At 33.7% G+C, this 26847-nt stretch overlaps 2 protein-coding genes across 2 annotated transcripts; one reads left to right on the top strand and one right to left on the bottom strand.

The window, feature by feature from the left end:
• Positions 1-2060: 2060 nt before the first annotated feature.
• Positions 2061-10050, bottom strand: LOC132544332 (ribonuclease P protein subunit p38-like). The gene is made up of 5 exons (XM_060207913.1): positions 9944-10050; positions 6579-6629; positions 6251-6364; positions 5202-5421; positions 2061-2662 (listed from the first exon to the last, which is right to left on the bottom strand). Exons 1-5 carry the CDS (start codon positions 10048-10050, stop codon positions 2075-2077), a joined length of 1080 nt encoding a protein of 359 aa, XP_060063896.1. The 3' UTR covers positions 2061-2074.
• Positions 10051-10150: 100 nt separating this feature from the next.
• On the top strand, positions 10151-24370 carry LOC132544292 (ribonuclease H2 subunit B-like). The gene is made up of 11 exons (XM_060207867.1): positions 10151-10272; positions 13467-13538; positions 14041-14148; positions 14573-14646; positions 15124-15238; positions 18299-18363; positions 18899-19001; positions 19334-19415; positions 19842-19890; positions 22485-22553; positions 22827-24370. Exons 1-11 carry the CDS (start codon positions 10155-10157, stop codon positions 22923-22925), a joined length of 954 nt encoding a protein of 317 aa, XP_060063850.1. The 5' UTR covers positions 10151-10154; the 3' UTR covers positions 22926-24370.
• The last annotated feature ends 2477 nt before the right edge of the window (positions 24371-26847 follow it).

The raw sequence follows: 26847 nt of genomic DNA on the forward strand, positions 1-26847 counted from the left end.
AGTCTAGATCGATTGTGGGTGGAGCCAGGTGAAAAAATACTGTGCAGACATCGGCATTTTACAAACACTCGACAGTCGCGAGAGGTTAATTGGAAGAGTCCAAGTCACAGGTGGCTTCAGATCAGACCTAATTGGGTTGTCCCATTTTTTTCGTTCTACACCCAATGATACCTTGCTTTTCCATCGATGGTACAACGAGAAAACGAAAGTTTCTCAGTACTAAACTAATTTACGTACAAAATATATATCAACAGGTTAGATCACTGGGACCGGAGAATTCATAACATCTTAACAGTGAATATAGTCATATAGTCATTCTGTACTAGTTTTATTGATATATTTATTTTTTTGAAAGGTTGGCTCAAAATATTTCGGTTTAAGCCCAAGCTCTATTATATGTAACAAAGAATTACGAATTACCTGGGACCTCCTGATATATGCCGATAATTCATACTGCATTAAAAAATAAAGGAATTTGGTCCCATATATTTTTTATTTTATTTTTTATCTTTCCATCGAAAATTATACATATCCGCAACATGTGAAAAAACTTTGAAGTTGGTTGGGCGGAATATTAGAGCATTTACTACTGCAAGTTCCAGAAATTCTGACACAAGTCGGGTATTTGCCCGAAGCCTCTGTCTCATGACATTGAATACATATTCAGTTATTGTATTCCGGGGAATAAGGCGGCTGAAAAACCAGGGACACGCCATATTCTTTCAGCATATTTCTTAAAATGCGCTCTCCCTGTCTATGGTGATGGAATCCACAATTATCCATCACAACCACATCGCCTTGTACAAAAACAGGATTCCCCATACCGTTCGTATCGGACATAATTTCGTCGAAGAAAATTTTGCGTACTGTTGCCGTCGTCGGACATTTTTCCAGCGATTACTTAGTAATTGTTATGTAACTGATAGTGTACATTAACTCCGCCTACCGGAACAAATTGGGTGTCAGATCAACTATTCAGGTTGTCTAAACTCCGCCCCCGACCAATCACAGAGGTCGTTGTATACTTGACTCGATTATTTGAATACTTCAATACAATAGTATCAATACTTTGTTCAATACTATAGTAAGTGTGTCGTTCACACCTTCCCTTCATCGGTAGTAAACTATATTGTTAAAAGCAAACAAGTATTCAATTGTTCATATGGATTAAAAGATTTGCTAACAAATAGAGACATAATTCGGTAGAAATGATTTTGTGAAAATTAACAATTGAGCAACCTTATTCAGCTAAATTTGTTGGTTCGGAAATAAAATAAAATTTGAACTGTTTATTGTTGTTGATCTTATTGTTGGTGACAACAGACCCAGTGAAAGTACATGTAATAATACAGATGTGGGGGAAACATCCAAGAGAGCCTTTTCTAAATCAAACTTGTGTACATCCAATCTTGATTCTGTAAGTAAAATGCATCAGACAGTAGGTATTTTCATGTGGCCTATGAGTCACTTCTCTAGATTCCTTGAAAGTGGATTATTTTTTTAAGATACACTAAAGATTGTCAAACTTCCTGCATTTTGTAACCTTGTCTCTTGGTTTATTTCACACATTTTTCCTGGATAAATCTAAGGTAATCTCTGTTGTTTCGTCTGAAGTGTTTCTGTTGGTTTTCTGCTTGTCCTCGTCTTTGCTTTTTGTTTTCTTCCATTCGGTTACTACAACCAATTGGTTTATTTGTTATGTAACTTTTGTGGTAGAGTGGAGCCCTAGTGGGATGCAGGGGTTCTCCTTTAACTCTTAAAAAGAAACTAAATGAAGTAAGAGAACCAGGTCATCTGATGTATCCAATTGCGTTACTGTTCCTAAATAGATACTGTATAGCGAAAAATTTTCACTCAGCTTTATTTTGGCAGCTTAATATGTAGATTGCCAAAATTTCAATTGCAATAGTTTATTATCGTTAATTTTAAAGATATTGAAATCTTTATCCAAACTATTGATACAAACTCTGACAGAATAGATTACAAAACAGTATAGTAGCCATTTAAAAAAATCACCATAATCTAAAACTAAAAGACGTAATATTGTACAATAGTTTTATTAATAGTCACTCCCTTACTTTTTCAATTTTCTTTTCTTTTTCTTTCTTTCGGGGTTAGATGGAATTCTTTTAACCGATACCTTTTTATAGTCTGTAGACTCGTTAATTGTTACGTTTTTATAATCCACAGATTTATAATCTACAGACTCTTCTGGATCACTAGAGAACTTGAGAAACTCAGGCCACTTTTTCATTGATGTTGTAGCTTCAGATTTATACACATAGAAACGCGAGTAATCCACTGGTGTTTTATCTGCTTGCTTTTTGTGTGATATGAAACTGTCTGTAGGAACTTTGTCAGACCTTTTCTCTACAGAAGATTCTGTTAAAGGAACTGAAGTTTGAATTACATGTGACTTTTCTTTGTCTTTGGAGGCGTTATGAGAAATGTTTCCGGGATCAGATTCTGCCACAGCAACTTCTTTCATGTCTTGGTCACAGCATCTATTTTGAGCATCTGCAGTGCCGGTTTCCACCAACTCTGTGTTCGATATATCACCTGAATTTCCAGCTAACCAAGGCAATGTTATTTCGGGGGCATTCTTCACTACAAATTCCACCAGATCATCAAAAACACTTGGATCTCCCGTTTCAGTTTTTTTCTGAATAAAAAGAAAAATTTGTAGATATTACTATATCAGATGCAAAGCAATGCAAATGTAATCAAGAACTTTTAAATAAGATTTCATAAATACAAGCATTAAACAATTGTAAAGGACTGTCAATAGCCAAAAGGCATATGATGATTCTTTATTGCAACCAATGAATTGTTTTTTTTTTGTAAAGCCTGGATAAATAGGGAAGACTTTTTAGATATTTTCTAGCAGGATTTTTTTTATGCTTAACTTTAATCATCGATAGGATATTTAATATGCACTCAGGTTATAAATAATTTCTTCACCTAGCATACCAAACATCACTGCTGGTTGTTAGTCAAGACGAAAACCAGCCCAGACAGGAATGTATCAACAAACAAGAGGCCAATGGGCCTTAACTGTCTGACTACAAACAATTTCAGCAGAGAGAAGGATTATTTTTTTTCTACTTTGAATGAAATCTCGCTAAGGAGCTGTTTACCATGATGCAGATGGTAGTTTTGGTCAGGAGTAGGTAACTGTAACAAGTGTTACCTATTTTTTGACAGTAAAGTTGGAGCTCAATGCCACCAGTAAAACTTGAGAAGAATTTAAAATTAAATAGTGTACACAAAAACCATGATAGCACAACCATGTTACAAAATGGCCTCCCTGGCTGTTGTATCGAAGTTTTGACATGGTCAAAAAATAACAACATAATTGGCTACCTTTCCTCAACATTCCTATCAATTTTTGACTCAAGGAACTGAAGGAACTGGAGAAGAAGTTTAAAATATGTTTTTCCAAGATGGCAGCCATCTGTGATTTCAAGCATACTAGGAAAATAACAGCACTTGGTCAGGACCATCTCTGGATCATTTCCTGCAAGTTTGAGCTCAATCCCATTGGGGGAACTTGAGAAGAAGTTTGAAATGTCAAATTTCCACAAAGCATGGTCCCTATGAAAATCTATAACAGATTGAAATGTCATAACAAATTGGAACTATGGGTGGGAAACCGTCAGTAAGGGCCTGCCCAATCAGTCTTCCTGACCAGTGTCCCAAGATGGTCAAAACTTTGATTACTACTTTAATGCCTCTCAGTCAACAAACAATTTTGAGCAGATCCAATACCACATGGTTAGCAAGTAAAACATCATGCTTATGCCTAACACTAGATCCAATGATTGAAACTTCATTTTACAGATATATCATTATAGCTACTTGTGGGAATAAATATTTCAATAAAACTTTTTCTCTGGCTTTATAAAATCTTCAGAATACACTGTAATAGTGATTTTTATTCTACAGTCCTGACTGAAAAGGTGATAATATGGTGTTACAGAATTTTCGTTTTTCCCGGGCAGTACTAAAAAACATAAGTAAATCAACAATTCTTCTCAAGAGAATAAGTGATAATTATTCGATTCACGACACCTGAAAAGATAACCACCAACATGTTTCCAATTAGTTTGTGATTTATTTTATTCTATAAATTAAATCTAAATTTTTCATCTCAATTATTAGCATTTTTTAAATGTCTGAAATATTTTTAATTTATTCAATATCATGTGTATATATTAAGTAACTATTAATTGATAGTAGTGTGCCTGTTCTATTTATTACTTATAAAAAAATATATAATTGTATTAAAGCCAATTAAATGGACCCCCCTCCCCATCCCCCCACCCACCCTGTGTAAAGTACTTTACTCTACGGAAGCAGAATAGACATCCTCTACTGTCAGGTGTAACTGAGTGTAATAGATCCAGGGCACAAGCCAACACCTTAAACATATGCAATGATAACACTCTTGAAACAACTTTAACAATAAATTGATTTTTTTCATATTTTTTCTACACTTAGTAATTTATTATTATCATAACTAATTTTAAAGAGGAAATGTTAAGCCTTCTTTAGCCCTTTCCACTGCACTCTCATGCTATAAACACACTAACCAGGGACTATTTATATATCACCAAACCAGAGTGAGGAGTGTTTATGGGGTTATCCACATCGCCAACCAGCCCTCAAAGAAGTTGAAGAAGTTTTATAACAGATACTTCAATACACAATCAATTAATTCCCTAATATCTTATACCTTTCATGCATTTATTGCAGAATAGTTTGAGCTGTCCTTTTCTCATATCAAAAATAGTCTAATTTCTTAAAAGAAATGTTCATTAGAAGCTATGAATCTGTTAATATATGCTGGTATATTGTTATTTTCAATTTACAGAATACCACTGATCAAGCCTTTCAAGGCTGCTAGTTGTAAATTACCTGTAAATGAGCAGCTCTACATGAAGAATGACACATATGATATTTACATTGTTGAGGTCCAGCTCAAGCTTCATTCCTGAACTCTGCTGGTTTAATTTCCTTTATTAATAAATTTCAATTTTGTTTAACACATATATTTTTTTTCAATACTGACCCATCACTAGACAACAGAACCTTGTAAATTAACATGTTACAGTCAAAAGGGCCATTGTTTCCTTCTTGTGTTGCCAGTAAAAATATATGATATCATAAACATGTATGTTCAGAATTTGCTATCATCTTGCCTTGAATGCAACAGCAACAGCTGATGTCATATTCATCACCTCGCACAAAGACTTGTTGAGATCATTGATGCAGATTGCTGGGCATCCCCTTAAGGATGATAAACCAATCATATGTCTTGTTATAATCACTGGTTGAGCAGACCTACATGTCATGACCAATCGCACCTCATCTTTTTCCAATCCTCTGGTCACCTGATTCACACCAAACAGCAGCTGTTTCCTGTCAATCAGGTAATGTTAAAAGTAATTCACAAATGGTATATTAACCTAGGACCTAAATAAAGATATATTAACACATTCTACATGTATGTAACAACAAATGAAATGATAAAAATTGTTTATTTACCCAGGTATATCAAATAATTACACAGCTATCAGTGTAATTACACCTACTGCTGCACAGTATTAACAAAACATTACGAAATAAGTGTAACATGACCCACTGGATGTGTTATGCTTTCAATGTATTTGTTTTATCCTGCCTGGGACTCAGTAAAATGAAAAGTTCTCAAACTTGTTTTATACAAATGGAAGCATGTAAGATCCTATATTCCCTATATTCTTAGTGACTTGCATCAGCATCTTTAAACTTCCATTGTGTAATAGAAAAATGCATACTGTTGTTACTTTGTATGTGTATACTTGGGTGTCCTGTTTACATCTTATAAATAATCTTACCATCAGCGCTCATCATTGGAAAGGTTTGAACATGTTTGATCAATTAACACAGATATATGGGTCAAGATGTCTTTTGTGTCTTACTGACGATGACACCCTCTCCCCACCTTACCACTGGTATTAGGATACAATAGTGTATTGTGTGTAGGATGTGTAGGGGATATACAAGAATGCTAGATATGTGAATGGTATACAGATGATGCATCCAATGTATATTTGGTCCAATGTACCATTCTACAAATGTACATTTAACACACATTACAGGACTATGTTGATACACTACAAATGAACATATAGCTGTTCTGGAATAAGGAGTTCACATACTTAAAAAATCACAGTGTTACTCCTTATCTGTCATACCAAATATATACCTGATGGACTGCTTTTCCTCATCCACAGGCAATACAGTATCTTTCTCTGTATCTTCTGTCTTCTTTCTTTTTTTACAACTTTTAGGTCTGGCAATATCTAGTGACTTTAATGTACTGTAAAAATAAATATGGTGTACATCAGTGTTAGAATTAACATTAAACAGCTTGTTTTCAAACATCCCAGACATCATTTAAACCTAAATTACTATTAATACCAAAAAGTTTTCTGTAAAAACAGTGGTAATGAATTTCCTATGTTCAATTCATGATTATACTAAGTATAAGGTCAAGTGGGATTCTGAAGCATTGCCATGACAACACAGATTACCTGATAAGGCGGTGTAGAATTTCCTGTTGAACATCATCCTGGACAGTTGGCCTGATAGAGACAAGTAAAACAAAATTGACTTAAAAGTTCAATTAAACCTGGATACCGTATTAATATACAAAGGTAGGAAAACTTGTGGATAAAGTTAAATGTACCAGACAAGGGCACACAAGATGCAATTCAAAACAAACAGCATTTCAATGGTTGTGATCTTCTACATTATGTTTATGTACAATCAAAATGAAAGGGATATTTACAAATACTGATTTATTGCATAAGTTTATAAATGAAAGGCATTCTTTGGACAAAAGATTGCCCTGCATCATTTGGAAGTGAATGTGTAATTTAGTGACAAAAATCACAAGATGGAAGGGCATCTATTCATCATTTTATTCATTTTGTCTATTATTTCAACCTCTTATTAATCCTTTCTTTTTATTTCTTTTTATTTCAGATTAGAAAAAGTAAATCCTGCTAGAAACCAAAGACTAGGGAAAAAATGATCGACTTGGAAAAAGAATTGTCAGCTTTCAGCTTCAACCAATGTGCAAGATGAAATAGTACATTCAAAGACCTCTGATAAAATGAAAAGTATTGAATAAATGGTTCATAACGATTGTGTACTTATTGCTGGGTTAAACAAGAACCATCTTTCCGAGAGAATGTCAGAAGAATTCCCTCCATATTGGAAATTGTAAATCTAAAATGATGATGATGGTTAAAAATTGGATGGTATCAGGTATGCACCAAGAAGACAAAGATTACTACCAATAATTACATCTGAGGGAACACATAAATAAGATCTGATCCCATTTGTTATTTTTATCTGTTTTTTAAAGTTAGGATCTTAATAATCTTTAGCTGTGAAGTCTGAGATGGTTGCCAGTTGGCCGGCTGTATGAAATGTGAGAAAAATCCACCAAGTGCTTCTCAAAAACTGGAGTAATGATTTTTCAGAGTAAAAATCCAAGACAGTTACCTATCAGTCATTTTGTTTTTCTAGTCTGTACCAAAATCTAAGGGGCACAATAAGGGACCAAGGACAACCTACTTTCAAAAATTGAGAATGATCCATTCAGTACTTCTCAAAAAATGGTGATATCAAACTTTCACAAGTCAAAATCCAAGATGGGTGGGGTGGGAGGCCAGCTACTTACTATTCTAAGCAACTGGGATAAAATTTGTTGCCCAAGGATACAACCACGGGACTATCTGTGATATCAGATAACCTCTGCTGTATAGGCCTTACAGAAACAACATAATGTACAAAAAAAGATATCCCCCAAGTTAACATCTGAAGATATACTTCATTAAATCAATTTTAATTCAATATTTTATTGCTAATTTGTAATCTGATACTAGCAGTGACTTACATAGGGAAATAACCAAATAAAGTTCAAAAGTTTAGGAATATAACACTAAACATGAAATGAGGTTTGGTGTTTAATTCCAAAAATAATTAATCTCCCCCCACACACACACACACAAACACACACACACGCATGCACACAAATATATATATCTAGGGACATTTGTATATGCATCTACTATAATTATATTCATCTATTTACAAATTTTTCAAATGAGTCCATGATAGCTCAGACAGTTAGAACGTTGGTTTACTTAAACTTAATTGAAGATCCTAGGTGTGTTGTTCAACACTCCCTTCCTGTGCTGGTTTGTATTTCTCAGAAAAGCTGAGACTATGTAGTCCTGATAGTATCCTTAGGTAAGAAACTTAATTACTCTGGGTAGCACCTCCCATATGCTGTTCAGTGAAATGTCCACCAGCTACATGTGTTGCAAGGAGACGTCGCCTCAAAATGGTCATGTCTGTTAACCAGGCAAGCACAGCAAACAAACATAATCCATCAAATGAAATAAGGTATTCCTGTAGAAACATGTGCATGTAAAGCTAACTAATATGCAATATACCACTTGGCTAGTGAGAGCTTCTCTTTAGCTTGATTTGTTGAGTGTCAGACTAGTATGCCAGGGTCCTGGGTTGAAATCCAAGAAAAGGCATCGAAATGATAATAACCTCCATTACAGTGATGCCCATGTAAGGACTTGGGATAATCCTTAGCGTTACTTTCAAAAGCATCACTGTAACCCTTGAGACTTGAGAATGACATTTCCTGGAGGGGAGTATATATTCTCAGTGCATTAGTTTTTGACCCCTTAAAAACCATTTAAGCTATGCTAAATTAATGAATTGCCATACATAAATTAGTTCAAATATGTTCATATTGTATGATTTATTTCATAAACTGATCAGTGAAACACTAGTATTTTTCGAAAAAAAAAACTGTCTACTGGTCTGAACTCAAATTCTCTCATCTTAGATGATCGACATGTGTATCGGACATGTGACTGCACTTCTGTTTCTGATGACATCACTAAATCTCAGAGATGCTTAGGACAGCTTACAGTGACCCAGAAGTACACGTGTATTACATAAAAACATCATCTGAATGGAAATGACATTATGATGACAAAAAAAAAAAAAAAAAATTTCAAAATAAAATAATGGTTTGAAAATGGTGAATGTCTGTGTTGATATGTGCACCTTTTCTGACGGGTTAGATTCAAGTTTTTATTTTTTGGTTATTTTTTTTCAAAAAAAGAACCATATTTCTTTTCAAACTTCTTTTTTATGACAAACTATTTAAATAAAGGTAATTTTTCATTAGTCAGTTCGCTTGTTAATTAAAATCAGAATTGAGTCATCAAAATTGATAATTTAAAAGCACTACTTTTCCAATACAAGACGTGCATGTTTGATGTTTGAACTTTTGTATCCAAAAAAGTGCAAGAAGGCACAACCTTTTATTCATGGTTGATTTTTATTCACTTGGTAGATGACAACAAAATACTGACATCCAAGGATTGATTGGTTGGTTATTTCATCATATCTGAGAGGATGTTTGACAAGAAAAAATGTCTATTAAGAAAAAAAAATTGCCCATGAAACATCATCACAGAATATTTTACTGTGAATGGTTTTAATCTATATTTTTTTTATTCTTTCTGGAAGTGTGACATCTTACAGCAACAAAAATTATCCTGGGGCGTGGTCACATAGGTTAATAGTGTATGTGATACTCTTCGAAAAAATGACCGTTCCGAAATACATAACGGTCCAGAACCGATGCCCAGACGATACATGTTACCCTGGTCCCGGGTTCGAATCCTAGCGGACTCACTCAAATAATAATGACTTTTGTTACATACACATTGCATGTGGCAAGTATCCACGCCGGCGTAAAAATATTCACTCTGTAATCACGGTTAAAGCATACAAACATGATAAGGTGGAGTATCACTACTGACAATGTGTTACTTGCAAAAAATAATAAAATTACCATTGTTTATTATATGGGTTAGACAATACAGTCTTCGACGTCTGCTTACTATTTCCTTTCCTTAGTGTCTGTTGGATTTGCCTCTTTGTCAACGTGGGCGCAGACATGTTGCTTTCTCAAACTGCGTCAATGAAAAGCTTTGTTAGAATAGCGACTTGCACGAGCGTCTGAAGAAGACAGATCAAGATTTTCCCGCCATTTTATTATTGAAATGTCAACACGGCGATCTTCTAGACAAAAATCCAAAGACACCAATGGAGAGATGTCACACGAGCACAAAAATGGCGGAGGAAATTATGACACCGATCAATGGGTGTTTTTGATGAATGGTATACACGCAATGTTTAGCTTCTCATTTATTAAGACGGTACATATTTAGATAACGTTATGCGTGTGATACACGGGCACTGCATTTAACAATGCACCGGTAAAGTCCACAGCCCAGTTGACATGCTACATCGCAGGTATTTGAAAATGGCTATAAGCTGATAAATATATATTTCATATTAAAATAATAGAGCTATCCTTATTTTTCATATATGTTAATTGTCCCAGCCAAATTTCAAACACCTGTGACCAACATGCATATTGTGCATGATTGATGTGTCACCAGGTTATTTTAGTACATTGTATTACAGGTACACTGGGGACTAATACAATGTCCGTACAATTACCTGTCTGGTAATATACATACATAATATGCATGAGTAGGGAGTTTGTCATGCGTAGTGTCCTTGTATGTATATATATATCTACATGTACATATATAGTGTCTTGTCGCAGTGTCCAGTTTTGGTGTCACATGTGTCCAGGTAAGAATGTTAATTGGGGGTTTTTGTGTATCTTAGAGTGAGTTTTGATTGGATGGACAGGTGTGTGTTAGAGCACAAAGTTTGCATATTTCATTCCCGTACTCTTAGCCCTGGGATTAACCGGCTGTGTTGGGGTGAGTAAGACATGGCTTAAATAGTCTAAACAGTTTTGTTATAATGCATAGACAATTTACGGTAAATGTTGTAAGTTAGAAAGTTGTATTTTATTCGAGTAAGCTGTCGATACTTTGTCCATGTGAGTTCGTCCCGCAATACTTACCTGTTTGTCTCATGTTAACTGTTGGCTATGTGTACATACGTCGGTCTAGTTGTAATGTCATTTTGTTACTGTTGTAGGGTTTTATCAAATTGTTGAAAGTAAATGAATGTGAAAATGGAACATACCCTGTCACTGCTTTGTCCTTTGTGAACCCAAGTAAATAAACATGACAGATGTATACCGGACTATACTTTTTACACGGATTGTATACATTAATGTAAATACTCCTCGAACACAATAGGCTGCTTCTTAATGACTGACTAATAATTAACGTTATTTTGCCAACTGCAGCAATGAAGTAATGTGTAATATAAATCTCAATAACATTGTTGGAGTACTGGCTGTGTAAACCTCTACCATTGTTGGAGTACTGGCTGTGTAAACCTCTACCATTGTTGGAGTACTGGCTGTGTAAACCTCTACCATTGTTGGAGTACTGGCTGTGTAAACCTCTACCATTGTTGGAGTACTGGCTGTGTAAACCTCTACCATTGTTGGAGTACTGGCTGTGTAAACCTCTACCATTGTTGGAGTACTGGCTGTGTAAACCTCTACCATTGTTGGAGTACTGGCTGTGTAAACCTCTACCATTGTTGGAGTACTGGCTGTGTAAACCTCTACCATTGTTGGAGTACTGGCTGTGTAAACCTCTACTGTTGTTGGAGTACTGGCTGTGTAAACCTCTACCATTGTTGGAGTACTGGCTGTGTAAACCTCTACCATTGTTGGAGTACTGGCTGTGTAAACCTCTACCATTGTTGGAGTACTGGCTGTGTAAACCTCTACCATTGTTGGAGTACTGGCTGTGTAAACCTCTACCATTGTTGGAGTACTGGCTGTGTTAACCTCTACCATTGTTGGAGTACTGGCTGTGTAAACCTCTACCATTGTTGGAGTACTGGCTGTGTAAACCTCTACCATTGTTGGAGTACTGGCTGTGTAAACCTCTACCATTGTTGGAGTACTGGCTGTGTAAACCTCTACCATTGTTGGAGTACTGGCTGTGTAAACCTCTACCATTGTTGGAGTACTGGCTGTGTAAACCTCTACCATTGTTGGAGTACTGGCTGTGTAAACCTCTACCATTGTTTGAATACTTGCCTTGTAAATCTTCAACACTATTTGAGTGCTCACGTTGTCCAAAGCATTCTGACCTCTTTAGATCTGACTTTTCATTTTTGTCTAGGCCACAATTGATAGTCAGAATATAATTAACAGCATGCATACATATAGAAATAATACATATATATCTATGGAAAGATGAAATTTTTTTCCTACAAAGTGCTTAAGCGATTGACAGATGTTAACTGAATCTTCCAACAACCGTACACATATGTGCAGTTGCAATTTAAGCACATTTTAGAAATAGTATGCCCAGGGTTTTCCATAATTATATTAGTAGTAGGCTGTGTTGTGAACATAGGAGGCAGGCCTGCCGTGTACGAGTAGTCGTGTACGGAACATTATTACGTGTAATATTGGTGTAAGCGGCCAAATGATCAAAGTAGCCGGTCAAATTGGCCGGCGACCGGCTCTTATGGAAAACCCTGTATGCCATTACAAAATCTTGCAGTAAGCCAGTATTTGTTGTTTGAACCCAATGAAAAGTAATTATACACTCTCAAGAGATTTGTGTTAGAGATGATGTATCTGTATTTAACATGTGGAGTTAAAGTCCGTAATTATGTAACCCACACTACAAAGTGGAAGAGGTCTTAATGTTTTCCCATCCTCTAGCTTACAGAAACGTTGACACATTTAAATAGCTGATGGTGAATTTTTATGTGGTGACTTCAGATTTTTATTTTCAATGTTAGATACTAGATATAGTAACATAATTACTGGAGTATTGAGTAGGAAGAAGTCATGAAATTTTTATAAACTGTGCCAAATGACAATTGTTCATAAGTGTCAAAGTTCATGAAGTGTGGAAATATCTTAATCAGCATGCCCCAGTGTTGTTCAAAATAGATTTATGACAAGTCTTGTGATTGCAACCTGTTTTCAAAAATGTGCTTGAATCAGCTTGATACTGATCTGACAAATACACCTGTATTTAGTTAGGGATCAAATGCCACGAATCATTAAAATTTATTGTAGAAAATGTCATTCATATATGTACTTTACAATCTATTAATCAGCTTTTGCCCAAATTAGATTGGCAATATTGGCATTATCAGTTTGTATCACAATACAATGAGTTTAATTGCCTACACACAGCCGTATCACTGGAGAAATGATTTTTGAGATGTACATATAATATGGTTTGAGAGATTTAGGACAATGCCATAACATTTATTTTGGTGTGAGGAAAAGATTTTGTGATATTGTGCTTCTTTTTGAGACATTGGAAAAAGATATTGGGATAATGCAATTGATATGTTTTACTTGTTTGTACTTCCAAATTTATAAAAAGATGTTATTTTTCTAGATTCCATCATAGAAAAAAATCCGAATGCAGAAGACAAGCCAACATTTTGTAAACTGCGTCACCCTAAAACAGGTTTGTTATTTTCTCTCTGTCAAACATATCTGTGTATCTAACGAGCGACCATTGCAATCAGCAAATCAAAACAAGAAAGAAGTTTTCCAGATATAGGAACAACGTATCAACAATTTATCAAGTACTGTATGCTGTTGTACTCTGTATTTGCCACTCTCATAATGATAACCTTTACATGGATCTGGCCATTTTTCTAAACTATTAATTTTATAGTGGAAAATTCTTGGAACATGCTACTTTTTTTTAGGTAAATTGGTCTGCAAATCAGATGGATTTCATTCATATTTGACTACTTATACTTATGCACTTTTCCTGAGATTTATTGTAAATTGTTGAAAGATGATGATGAGTGATATATGTATATATACATACTGCTAGTATTGAGATTGCAGTTATGACATAATCAAGACACCTTTATTAAGTTGATTAATTAATGTTAAGTCAAATTCTCTTTTGGGTTTATTGAGTCTTTTAAGTAAAAAAAATCTTTTCTTATTTGCAGATAAAGGTGCAATATTTGTGTTTTCTAATGATGAGCAGGACATCCATGAAGTGACCTCCTTTAAAGAAGAGTTTCGGTCCTGGTTCATAGGGAATCAGATACAGAGTGGTAAGCATATAACAGATATGACAAAACTGTTTTGTTCTGTGACTGGATACTTAACATTAAATACCAGAAAATATGAAGTATTAACAAAAACAGATAGATTAAGATCATTTCCTACTGGCAATACATTTTCCTGCCATTTTATGTTTTTATCGTAGTAGTGTTTTGTGATTATACATCTAAAGAGATTAATTGAAAAGATGTTATAACCTCCAAAATTATTTCACTGTTTCAATATGTGAAAGAAATAAAGGAAAAAATGTTGCTATAATTTTGAAAATTTTTAGGATTTTTTTTTCTCTATAGAATGATGTCTAAATGCTGATACAATTAAAATTTTGTAGGAATATTTTTCTCTGTAGATGGATCACTAAATGCAGGTACAGTTTGAATATTTTAAGGAATACCCTGGTATCTTTCTCCACAGATGGATCTCTAAGATTGACATCTATAGTGGACCCTTTGTTTCTCGTGCTGCCGTACCTCATTAAAGCTGAAAAGGTGACTTGCGATGTTTGAATGATTCTCTCTCTGTACTACTGTTAAAAGTTCCTATATTTTTCAGCATCAAACCCTAAAATCAGGAAAGCAATAAGCTGAATGAACTTGCATTTATTATCAAACTGCTCAATAGTACCAGCATGCTAACATCAATGTACACAAAATGGTAATCGTACACATTTTAATTTTAAAAACACCAGCTCTTTTAAATGAAAAATGCACTTCAATATAGTTTTGTGTTGGCATCTTAAATAAACCTATCACAGTCTTAAGCGTGTTGGCTCACAAGATGAAGTAAGATGGCAACAGCAACAGAAATAACCAGCATTTGCAGAAAGATTTTCACATTATATATCTGTAAAACATGTTAATTAATTTTAACATTTCATCGTTCATACATTGAGCATTCTTTATTGAAACAGAATGTCAAATGACGGTTCTTTAAACTGTTTAATTTACATTCATGATTTGCTTCAGTCAGGCAAGTTTATGACAATAGACCAGGTTGTGATTGATGATGACTTCCCAGAATGCCATCGTCTGTACAAGACTGCTGGAATGTCGGAGCTTCACCAAGTCTCAGATGTGAAAGGTAAAAGCTTAATCTGAATACTTTGTATGAAAAGTCTATTTCTGTGTAAAATGTATCTTAGAGCTTACAGTTAGCCCATTTTTTTCATTCAAAGTTTCAAAGAATGGAAAACTTTAAACTGCTTGTGTCAACTTTCCCAGTATGTGCTGAATTTTAAAAATTTTCACAGGTCATTTGGGCAGGTAATGTAAAATTTTTAAAGATTCAAAATAAATTTTACAGGTCCACAAAATCTTCATTTGAAAAAAAATGTTCTTTTAAAAAAAATGTTCTTTTCAACTTTACAAATACTAACAGGACATTTGGTTAGGTAAACTAGGAAAATTGACCATACAGAGGAAACATTTACCAGACTGAATGAATACTATTTAATATGCCATTCATGCAAGTAAAAGCATAGATACTTTGAATTTCAATTTGATGTTATTTTATTCTTGTGTGAAGACATTGTTCCATGACGTTCCTTATAATTTGGCTTTAAGATTATTTTCCCACCCAAAAATGATATTGTGTGTGTATTGTATTGATAATATTAAATAAATATAAAGTTTTATTTATAGATTCTCAATAATTATCAAAGAAGCAATCAGTGATGCTATTTTGTAGCCTCTGTTTCAAAGACCAAGAGATTCCTCCAAGACAAACTCAGCATGATTTGAACTTTCCAGTTTTATTCTCTGGACCATATTAATTTCAAACTTTATTTACAGAAAAGTCAGTAATACTGACTGGTGAACCTGTATCCTGTGATTTTGTGCATTAAACTCACCTGTTTCAAGAATAAAGGACATTGCAAACTTAACAAAATGTCAGCATTTGTCCCAATTAAAATTCTCCTATAAATTATTGTGTCGCCTGCAGAGCTGGTGGACACTTAGGGATCACTTTTTCCGTCGTCACATGTCGGCGGCATGCGTATGAAAGTTTTCCAGACTTTTTTGGGTTATCCTTTGAGTTATTGAAATGAAATTTGGTAAATGGCTTCTTGTTGGAAGAGTAAAGATTAAGTTCGATTCCTGGCTATCTGTAACCCTTTTTGCCAGAAGTAAGTATGGATCATTCCAACAGACTAATGACAACTGATGACATTCCTGTTCAAAATGCGTGGATTCACTGCACACTCATCTTATTGTTTTCTGGAATTTTCTTGGTTATGCTTCTAGTTATCAAAATGCAATTTTGTAAATGAGTTCTAGGTCAAAAGTTACGTACAAAGTCTGTAACCCTTCTTGGCAGTGATATGTCCCTTTGAACTTGGAAAACTTCTCAGGAATATTGCTTTGCGCAGTTTTCTCTTTATGCTTCATTTTATAGAAATGAAATTTGGTATTACAACTTTATGGTTGAACATTGCACATCCAGTCCGATTTCTGGGTGACTGTGACACTTGATGCAGATGACACATACAGTTCTGAGAAACTCTTGTATTGGTAATAAAATACTCCTAACATTCAGTACTGTAATGTAGACCAATAGAGTCTTTGCTAGAACTCTCAGATCACTTGGTCTTAAATCTTCTCTTACATTTTTCTTTGTGGCATTTACAACTTTCATGTGTATATATCGGTTTTCCTTGTGCAAATTGTAAATAAAGCGTTACTTTGTAACACACTAAATTCATGATACATGTGTACTTCACCTTAGAAAACATCTTAACATTGGAAAACAAGGAACAAAAACAGCATTAAATATTATGTATATAACAGCAATATCACTTATCAATTATATGCATTTACAACACTATACGTACAGAACTATTTATAGACTGTCCATAGAATGCAACCAAAGGCTTGAATAGTTTTTAATAATTAAATCATTAATCATTCTTGATTTTTTATTCAAATGCCCTGCGTCCGTGGTCCGTCCATCCGTCCGACAGGTAGCCATCTTGGATTTTGGAAGTAAAAGTTTGTTACCGCTATTTCTGGAAAAGTACTGGATGGATCTTTCTCAAATTTCATATGCAGTTTCCCCTTGATCCCTAGTTGTGCATTGTACCTTTTTTGGACTGATTCCAATTCAAGATGGCAGACAGGTGGCCATCTTGGATTTTGAATGTAAAAGTTTGTTACTGCTATTTCTTGGAAAGTACTGGATGGATCTTTCTCAAATTTCATATGCAGGTTCCTTTTGGTTCCAAGTTGTGCATTATACCTTTTTGGACTGATCCGAAATCAAGATGGCTGACAGGCAGCCATCTTGGATTTTGGAAGTAAAATCTTGTTACTGCTATATCTGAGGAAGTACTGGATGGATCCTTCTGATATTTCATAGATATTGGTTTCCCTTGGTCCCTAGTTGTGCATTGTACCTTTTTTGGACTGATTTGAAATCAAGGTGGCCCACAGGCAGCCATCTTTGATGTCGACAATAATACAGCTCAAGCATATTGTCCATTATCCACCTGTAACTGACTGCTATCTAATAATACTTTGGGATCTTTTTCAAATGATATTTGCTAATAGGTGATTAATAAAAATATCTTGTGCCATCATTGAGTACATTCAATGAAGACCAGTTCATGAACATTTACAACACCTGTAACAAACAAACAAAAATAAACAAATCTTCAAGAACTGAAAACAGATCCTCAAATGGTGGGTGCCAAGATCCCTCTGGGATCTCTTGTTTATTCTTTGTGTTAAATTTGTCAGTTCTTGTAACAAAAGTATGTTTAAATATTTGAAATTTGGATTTTTTCCAACTCATTTTAGAAAAGGATTTTTTTATCTTTTGAGAAGAAAATTGATTAATTGTGAAGGAGATTTTAAGAAGTAAACTTTATATTTTTGGAATTTGGCCATATTACGAATTTAAGTAGCAGTAGGGCCCATATTTGACCACATAGATCCCCCAGAAAAAGCCCTTGAATTAAAGTGGGGCTAGTGGTGCCATGTAACCTCTTGCTTGTTGACAGTGTTTAATTACTGGGAAGTGTTGTATTAATTTTGTACATGAATACAGGTCTCAGGAATAAAGATGGGGAAAAAAACCTTTGCTATTAATGTTTAAGTTGGTGTGGTATATGAACCTATCAAATGAAAATACTTCCTTTTGCAGGAGATGATGACTTAAGAGTGTACAGATACAACAAGGAGAAGACAATGTCCTGGCTACAAGGAAAGGTACATTCACTGTTTTACCTGTGATCATTCATTGGATTGATTATCATCGTCTGTCATACTTAGGTTGCACTTGAATTTAGATCCATTCCTTGTTCTATAATTGCTTCTTTGCATTAAGGATGAACATGATATGTATTCAGACTTATTTTGAATTGAACTGTTTTGGTCCAAAATGTACAATCTGAAATTTGGTTGGATTTTGCATTCATCCACCAATGATGGAGCAACTGGTACACATTATACTGCCTTTGTTTAGTTGTCCCTTGCAGTACACTTTATTAGTTTACAACATATATAATACCAAGTATTTTATCTTCAAATTATACAAAGTTCATTTTCACTTGACAACATTCATACTGAAATTTTGAAAATTATAAAATTTGTAAATAACTTCAAGTATATTTCTTCCTACAATTTTTTCCCCAATGTTTCCATTTTTTCAAAATTTCAGTGTTCATATAGTTAAAACAAAATATCTTAACAGATAGTTGACCCTAATGAACTACTATTTAATTGATTCATTCTTTGTTGACAGACGGACAAGTTAGCAGATGTTCTGTCCTCCAAGGGGATCTGTGTGTCTGGAGCCCAAAGCTCCTCCTTTATCAGGAGTAAACGTCTCTCTACGGCAACTACAGGTTTGTTATTGTGGGACTTGTTCATTAAGGGGAATATTTGTTATCAAACATCAGAATGAAAGCTGAAAATTTGGGGAAAATTACGTGCAATATTTTCAAACATTGAATTCTGAAAAACAGTAGTCCTAGTAATAACAGACTACAAAAGGTCCATTCCTGTATTTCAACTGTCTATATTACTATTAAGCTCTTAGGACTATCACCATTCTGTCTGTCTTTTTGTCAACATTTCTTGATTTTTTTTTTTTTAAAAATGTGTGTTATTCAGTGTTATTGCTGGTTAACAAACATGCCTTGATTTAATATGTATTAATGTGTACTTTGTGTCACAGATGACTACCGACGATTTGCTCATGGAATGGTATGTGACTACTTGCCTTCATTTCTTGGTCAGGAACTTTTAATACATCTAGGGTGAGTAAATGTTGAGTCAACAGATATTTTGATATGACATTCAAATTTTTTTTAGGTTTTTTTTGGATATGCCGTTTAATTTTTAAATAATGAATTATCCCCACTTAGATTAGCTATCATTTTGCACATTAAAGTTTGTCTAATGGAGCTCTTATTTGATAAATTATGTTTTCAAGATATCTAATTAAGGAAATATCAATATAAACAGGCATGAGATATGAAAATCCTTAAAATCACGAAGTTAAGATTTTGTGGGGTTTTAATGCTGAACAGTTTGTCTCTAAAATAAAGGATACCTGTGCAAATACCTACACATATTCAATGAAAGAGTATCACATTTTTCATGTGGAGTCAAACAGTTGATAAAGCATAGTTGAACTTCATGCAGAACACGTTTCTTGTACATTTACTTGTTTTTTGTTAAAGTTTACCCGAAGAATCAGAAAAGACAGAAGCAACAGAACCTCCAGCCAAGGTTGTGTTTTATATCATGCATTGTGTATACTGTGTTTTGTAGTTAAGAACTGTAAAAAGTCTCATATTGATGTTAGATGAGTTCTATGTTTAAACCATAGGAACTAGTACAGACAATATTCTGTGAAAAAAATGGATAGTTTCCTATGATTGATTAGTTTTATTTAAGGTTTAAGATTTATGTCTACTATTTATTTACATGCAAATTATTTAAAGCTTTCTGCAATATGAACTGAAGTAACTATCCTCTCATTTTTTAAAGGAAAAGGAGGATATTAATTACAAGATGTTCCCTGTCTGTCCCTTTAGGTTCTACAAAAGCTTTGCTAAATATGAACTGATTTTGATGAAATTAGGTTTGTAGGTGCATCTTATTCTCCTTCAATCAGAGTTGCGTTACTGACATTATTCTGTGACATTTGCATACCTAAATTGGTTTCCATGTGTTAACTACTTCAGATTAAGGTAGGATTAAGGTAGTACTTCTGATTAAGGTAGGATTAAGGTTGTACAACAGATTAAGGAAGTACTTCAGATTAAGGTAGGATTAAGGTAGTACTTCTGGTTAAGGTAGGATTAAGGTAGTACTTCTGATTAAGGTAGGATTAAGGTTGTACAACAGATTAAGGTAGTACTTCTGATTAAGGTAGGATTAAGGTTGTACAACAGATTAAGGAAGTACTTCAGATTAAGGTAGGATTAAGGTTGTACAACAGATTAAGGTAGTACTTCAGATTAAGGTAGGATTAAGGTTGTACAACAGATTAAGGTAGTACTTCAGATTAAGGTAGGATTAAGGTTGTACAACAGATTAAGGTAGTACTTCAGATTAAGGTAGGATTAAGGTTGTACAACAGATTAAGGTAGGATTAAGGTAGTACTTCAGATTAAGGTAGGATTAAGGTTGTACAACAGATTAAGGTAGGATTAAGGTAGTACTTCTGATTAAGGTAGGATTAAGGTTGTACAACAGATTAAGGTAGGATTAAGGTTGTACAACAGATTAAGGTAGGATTAAGGTAGTACTTCAGATTAAGGTAGGATTAAGGTTGTACAACAGATTAAGGTAGGATTAAGGTCGTACTTCAGATTAAGGTAGGATTAAGGTTGTACAACAGATTAAGGTAGTACTTCAGATTAAGGTAGGATTAAGGTTGTACAACAGATTAAGGTAGGAGTAAGGTAGTACTTCAGATTAAGGTAGAATTAAGGTTGTACAACAGATTATGGTAGTACTTCAGATTAAGGTAGGATTAAGGTTGTACAACAGATTAAGGTAGGAGTAAGGTAGTACTTCAGATTAAGGTAGAATTAAGGTTGTACAACAGATTAAGGTAGTACTTCAGATTAAGGTAGGATAAAGGTTGTACAACAGATTAAGGTAGTACTTCAGATTAAGGTAGGATTAAGGTTGTACAACAGATTAAGGTAGGATTAAGGTAGTACTTCAGATTAAGGTAGGATAAATGTTGTACAACAGATTAAGGTAGGATTAAGGTAGTACTTCTGATTAAGGTAGGATTAAAGTTGTGCAACAAATTAAGGTAGTACTTCTGATTAAGATAGGATTAAGGTTGTACAACAGATTAAGGTAGGATTAAGGAAGTACTTCTGATTAAGGTAGGATTAAGGAAGTACTTCTGATTAAGGTAGGATTAAGGTTGTACAACAGATTAAGGTAGTACTTCAGATTAAGGTAGGATTAAGGTTGTACAACAGATTAAGGTAGTACTTCAGATTAAGGTAGAATTAAGGTTGTACAACAGATTAAGGTAGGATTAAGGTAGTACTTCTGATTAAGGTAGGATTAAGGTTGTACAACAGATTAAGGTAGTACTTCAGATTAAGGTAGGATTAAGGTTGTACAACAGATTAAGGTAGTACTTCAGATTAAGGTAGAATTAAGGTTGTACAACAGATTAAGGTAGAATTAAGGTTGTACAACAGATTAAGGTAGGATTAAGGAAGTACTTCAGATTAAGGTAGGATAAAGGTTGTACAACAGATTAAGGTAGTACTTCAGATTAAGGTAGGATTAAGAAAGTACTTCAGATTAAGGTAGGATTAAGAAAGTACTTCAGATTAAGGTAGGATAAAGGTTGTACAACAGATTAAGGTAGGATTAAGAAAGTACTTCAGATTAAGGTAGGATTAAGGGAGTACTTCAGATTAAGGTAGGATTAAGGAAGTACTTCAGATTAAGGTACAAGGTACCCGTTTTATTCAGTTTTTACATTTGAATTTGGTTGATGACATGATTAGATTGATTTCTCCAAGAAATAATTCTGAGACAATTGGCCAATCTGATGTGTGACCCCATTGTCTGTCGTGCTTGTACTTTGATTTAGATGTATTTCCTCTATCAGTTATGGCTAAATGATGCTGATTCATTGCATCAAAGATGAACATAATATCACTCGCTCAGACCAAGTTTTAAATGTATTGAAATTTTCAACATAATTTAAACAGTTTTGGTCTACAAGCTGAAGTTTTGGTATGTATTTTTAGTAGATGTTTTATTTGATATTATTTATGATAAAACCATGTATACAACAGTACAACCATGTTGTTGACCATCTTTATTTCTATTTGTAGCGAATGAAAACAGAAAATTCTGGTCCAACAGAAGATTACAGTCAGGGTAAAAGTAATGTTAAAGTCAAGGTGAGAAATCAGTTGCAAAATATATATATGTTTCTGTAATTGAGATAACATTGTCTCACCTTGGATGTGTATAATGAATTTATTTTGCCATGTGAATTTCTAGTTTTAGCCATAAATTTGTCATTGAAGAGCAGGATCTAGAATTATTTAATATATCTGGTAAATATTTATCATCAAAATTTTCATCAATGTTTGTCATACTACCTTATATTAAAAATTATAAATTTACAACCAAAAAAAAAGTATTTTGAGAAATATTTTGAACTATTGCAGACTATCAAGATGAACAAAGCTCAGTCATTGCTAAGCAAAGTAGACAAGTCTGGTATGAAGAGTCTGTCAAGCTTCTTTTCACCAAAAACCAAGACATGAGTATTACTTCTCTTTTCCGAGGATGGATTTGGAACCTCTGATTCAGGAAGAGCAATTTATATCCATAATGTGTTTGAGATAATGTGTTCATATTTTAACTTTATTTTACAAAGATTTAAGTCTTATTTGCATTTAATACAAACAATATTATGAATATATAGTAGTATCAAAATTAAAACAAATGTTGCATTTGAAAAAAATATAGTTTAAAAATGTGGGAAGACTAAATTGAATTCTATTATTTTCATTGTTTTTAGATTTGATAAGTTCTCCTTGAATGCATTCACTGTGATAAAACTGAATTAGTCTTGAGTTTGATTACTGCCTCAAAGTTGTTTTGATTTTGAATTACTTCGCGTTTAGATTTCTTCCTTACTTAATTATCAAAGTTTCTTTTCTATCAATACTTAAACTTGGCCCTTGGTGCATGATCTAACAGATTTGACATACAGTTTATAACATGCATGTGTTCTGAAACAAGATTTGTGACTGCCATACATACCTGTGCGTAATAACTGCCAAACATGTAAAAAAAATGTTAAAACTGATATACTTCATTGATGTAGATTTTTTGCTTGTTATACAAAATTGCAATGTTTAAGTGTTTATGAATCTACCTGATTCACAACTCACTGACAATTTGATTTTTTTGTAATAATATTTCAGACAATCTGATAGTTTGTTGAATTTTATTTTCTGTGAATCACTGAAGATTTAAAACCATTATTGATTCAGGAGTCCTGTCATACTGCACTACTGCTTTGTTTAAAATACATGTTCCTCATTCAAAATCTGATTGATTTTGTATAAGTATCTAAACAAACTTGAAGTATTGACAAGTTCTCCTTGATAGTATGCCTTCATTATTAAGAAGCATTATTTCGTTTTTGTTTTATTGCCTCAAAATTGTTTTGAATTTGAATTACTTATTATAGGTCCTTTGTCAAAGTGTTAAGTTTTTCACGTTTCTGATTGAATTAGTATTCAAATTGTAATAATTGAAATAGATTAAAGCTACTATCAGGTTTTGTACAACAAACATCAGGCATTGTAAAAGAAATATATTTTTCTGAATATCTTCGATTTAAACTCATTTTGTAATCACAATGCTAGAATTTGTTGATATTTAAGATTTTAGACAGTGGAACTATATTGATATTATAGGTTTGAGACAGTGAAACTTTAACTTCCTGGTTACAAGATGAGAAGGGTCAACTCCAACTGCAATTAATTCTCATGTAAATAATGCAATGTATATTGTATATGCAGACTGATTTCAGCATCTGCTACTTATAGATACAAAATTATCTCCCTTTAACCAGTATGAATGTTTGTTTCTGTGTCTGTTTAATATACAAAATATGAAATTATCCCCTCTTTGACTGCACAGTAAATTACTCATGCACCATATTAAATTTGTTCAACATTAAATCTGTCAAATTGTTTCCCTTGTGTTGCTGGAATATTATTTGTATTGTTATGGTAGACTATTGGTTTGCAATCTTTATTTTCATTTTGAAGTAGGAGTCTCGTTCAAATAGACTTTTTGTCAGTGGAGCTGAAAAAGAACAACATATTTCAAAAGATAAACATACTTTACAATATTGTAACAGAAATATCCTGAAAGAGCATTTGGCTTTAATGTAGAATTTGGAGGTAGTTAAATAAAATTTTAACTTACGACATTAATCCTTTGATGTGGAAAGTTAAACATTAAAACTTGACAATTATTTTTTGATAGAAATAAGTAAGATTAAAGGGTTGAAAATCTGCTTATCCTTAATTAAATTTTAAATGTCTGCTAAAAGTTCTTGAGGTAAGAAACCATGGATTTGCTAAAAAATTCTTATGATGAGAAAATACTGGATATATGTTTGCTGAAAATTCTTTGGTAAGAAACTACATATTTGCTAAAAATTCTTAGGGTAAAAAACTAGATTTGCAAAGAATTCTTACAGTAAGAAGCTATGGGTTTTCTAATGATTCTGGAGTAAGAATCTACAGACTTGCTAAAGATTCTGGAGTAAGAAATTATAGATATGATACTTACCTATAACGATCATGCCATACATTATGAAGCTATTAAGTGATACATTTATATTTTATATTGGTACATGGATGTATCTTCAGGTTCAAAGAAAACAGACATTAAGGTGTTGAAAGATATGAGAACAGATATTTAGAATTTGAGAGATGTGAGACCAGACATTAAGATGTTGAGAGATGTAAGGACAGACATTAAGATGTCAAAAGATATGAGAACAGACATTAAGATGTGTTGAAGATGTGAGAACAGACATTAAGATGTGTTTAAAGATGTGAGAACAGACATTAAGATGTGTGAACAGAAGTAAGATGTTAGAGATGTGAGAACAGACATTAAGATGTGTGAACAGAAGTAAGATGTTAGAGATGTGAGAACAGACATTAAGATGTGTTGGTAGCTGTGATAACAGACATTAAGATTTGAGCACAGACATTAAGATGTGAGAACAGACTTTAATATGTTTAAAGATGTGAGAACAGACATTAAGATGTGTGAACAGAAGTAAGATGTTAGAGATGTGAGAACAGACATTAAGATGTGTTGGTAGCTGTGATAACAGACATTAAGATTTGAGCACAGACATTAAGATGTGAGAGCAGACTTTAATATGTTGAAAGATGTGAGAACAGACATTAAAATATTGAGAGATGTTGGAACAGTCATTAAGATGTTGAAAAATGTGAGGACAGACATTAAGATGTTGAAAAGTGTGAGAACAGACCATCAATTGTAATGACAGACAAAAAAAGTGAATTTTGTGGGCATTGACAAAAATTATGTGAGACACAAAGACAAAAGTTGTGAGAAGCAATGAAAAGAGAAACAATGTGTGATGGCACAGAGATGAAAATTTTGATATATGAGAATACTGATAGGAACATTGAAATATGGGGACATATGGACATAGTACAGTAAGAAATGTCAGGGCACAGACATTTGTCGTGATCCATTTTAAAGCAAACTATTTATATATATTTATATATATATACATTTTAGAGATGTGAGCACAGAAACATTGTGGGATGGAACGTAAGGATAGAATTAGAATGCAACATATTGACAAATACAAATGTCAAACAATAAGTCAGAAATATATAGAATGAGGACATTGAATATTATGTCAGGGTAGATAGACAACAGTTTGGGGTTAAAATGAACATTGAGATGTAAGAGCATTTAAAGACATATATGGTAGATGTGAGGGCAGAATATATGGTAGATGTGAGGGCAGAAATGTGAGGAAGGAGGGTGCAGAAATGTACAATGATTTGTGAGATGCAAGGGCATGAAAATATACCCATTGCTAAATGCATATGCAAAGCATACATTTTGGGATGTGAGGACGGAGAAAAGTTAAGCATGAGATGTGATGGCACAAAAATATATTTTTGAAATATATTTGAAATCAAGGAGGCCCACAGGCAGCCATCTTGGATGTCGACAATAATTATCCACCTGTAACTGACTGCTATCTAATAATACTTTGAGATCTTTTTCAAATGATATTTGCTAATAGGTGATTAATAAAAATATCTTGTGCCATCATTGAGTACATTCAATGAAGACCAGTTCATGAACATTTACAACACCTGTAACAAACAAAACAAAAAACAAATCTTCAAGAACTGAAAACAGATCCTCAAATGGTGGGCGCCAAGATCCCTCTGGGATCTCTTGTTTTCTTATCCATTTCATATTAGTAATACACAAGCGTCATCCATATATAATCTCAACAAACAAAATGGCAGCCTGTTGGTCGATATTAGCTATCTGCCCACGAGAGGCAACGTGGGACACAACACAAAGAAGAATAGGGTGGTCAGTATTGAATCAATGTAACAACAATTTTCTTTTAAAAGAAGACAAAGATGACGT

The sequence above is a fragment of the Ylistrum balloti genome, unplaced genomic scaffold, assembly GCF_031769215.1.
Source record: "Ylistrum balloti isolate Yb309-2 unplaced genomic scaffold, AGI_CSIRO_Ybal_v1 Utg369790, whole genome shotgun sequence".
NCBI classification, from domain to species: domain Eukaryota; kingdom Metazoa; phylum Mollusca; class Bivalvia; order Pectinida; family Pectinidae; genus Ylistrum; species Ylistrum balloti.

Bases quoted from the DNA above. Each gene is read 5' to 3' on its own strand.
- LOC132544332 (XM_060207913.1), bottom strand. From the start codon at position 10,050: ATGTCTGCGCCCACGTTGACAAAGAGGCAAATCCAACAGACACTAAGG. The intron at 6,365-6,578 runs GTAATCTGTGTT...TTATTTTTACAG, and splicing joins ATTCTACACCGCCTTATCAG to TACATTAAAGTCACTAGATA. The intron at 5,422-6,250 runs GTATATATTTGG...CCTGATTGACAG, and splicing joins GAGGAAAAGCAGTCCATCAG to GAAACAGCTGCTGTTTGGTG.
- LOC132544292 (XM_060207867.1), top strand. From the start codon at position 10,155: ATGTCAACACGGCGATCTTCTAGACAAAAATCCAAAGACACCAATGGA. The intron at 15,239-18,298 runs GTAAAAGCTTAA...TTCCTTTTGCAG, and splicing joins CCAAGTCTCAGATGTGAAAG to GAGATGATGACTTAAGAGTG. The intron at 19,002-19,333 runs GTTTGTTATTGT...TTTGTGTCACAG, and splicing joins TCTCTCTACGGCAACTACAG to ATGACTACCGACGATTTGCT.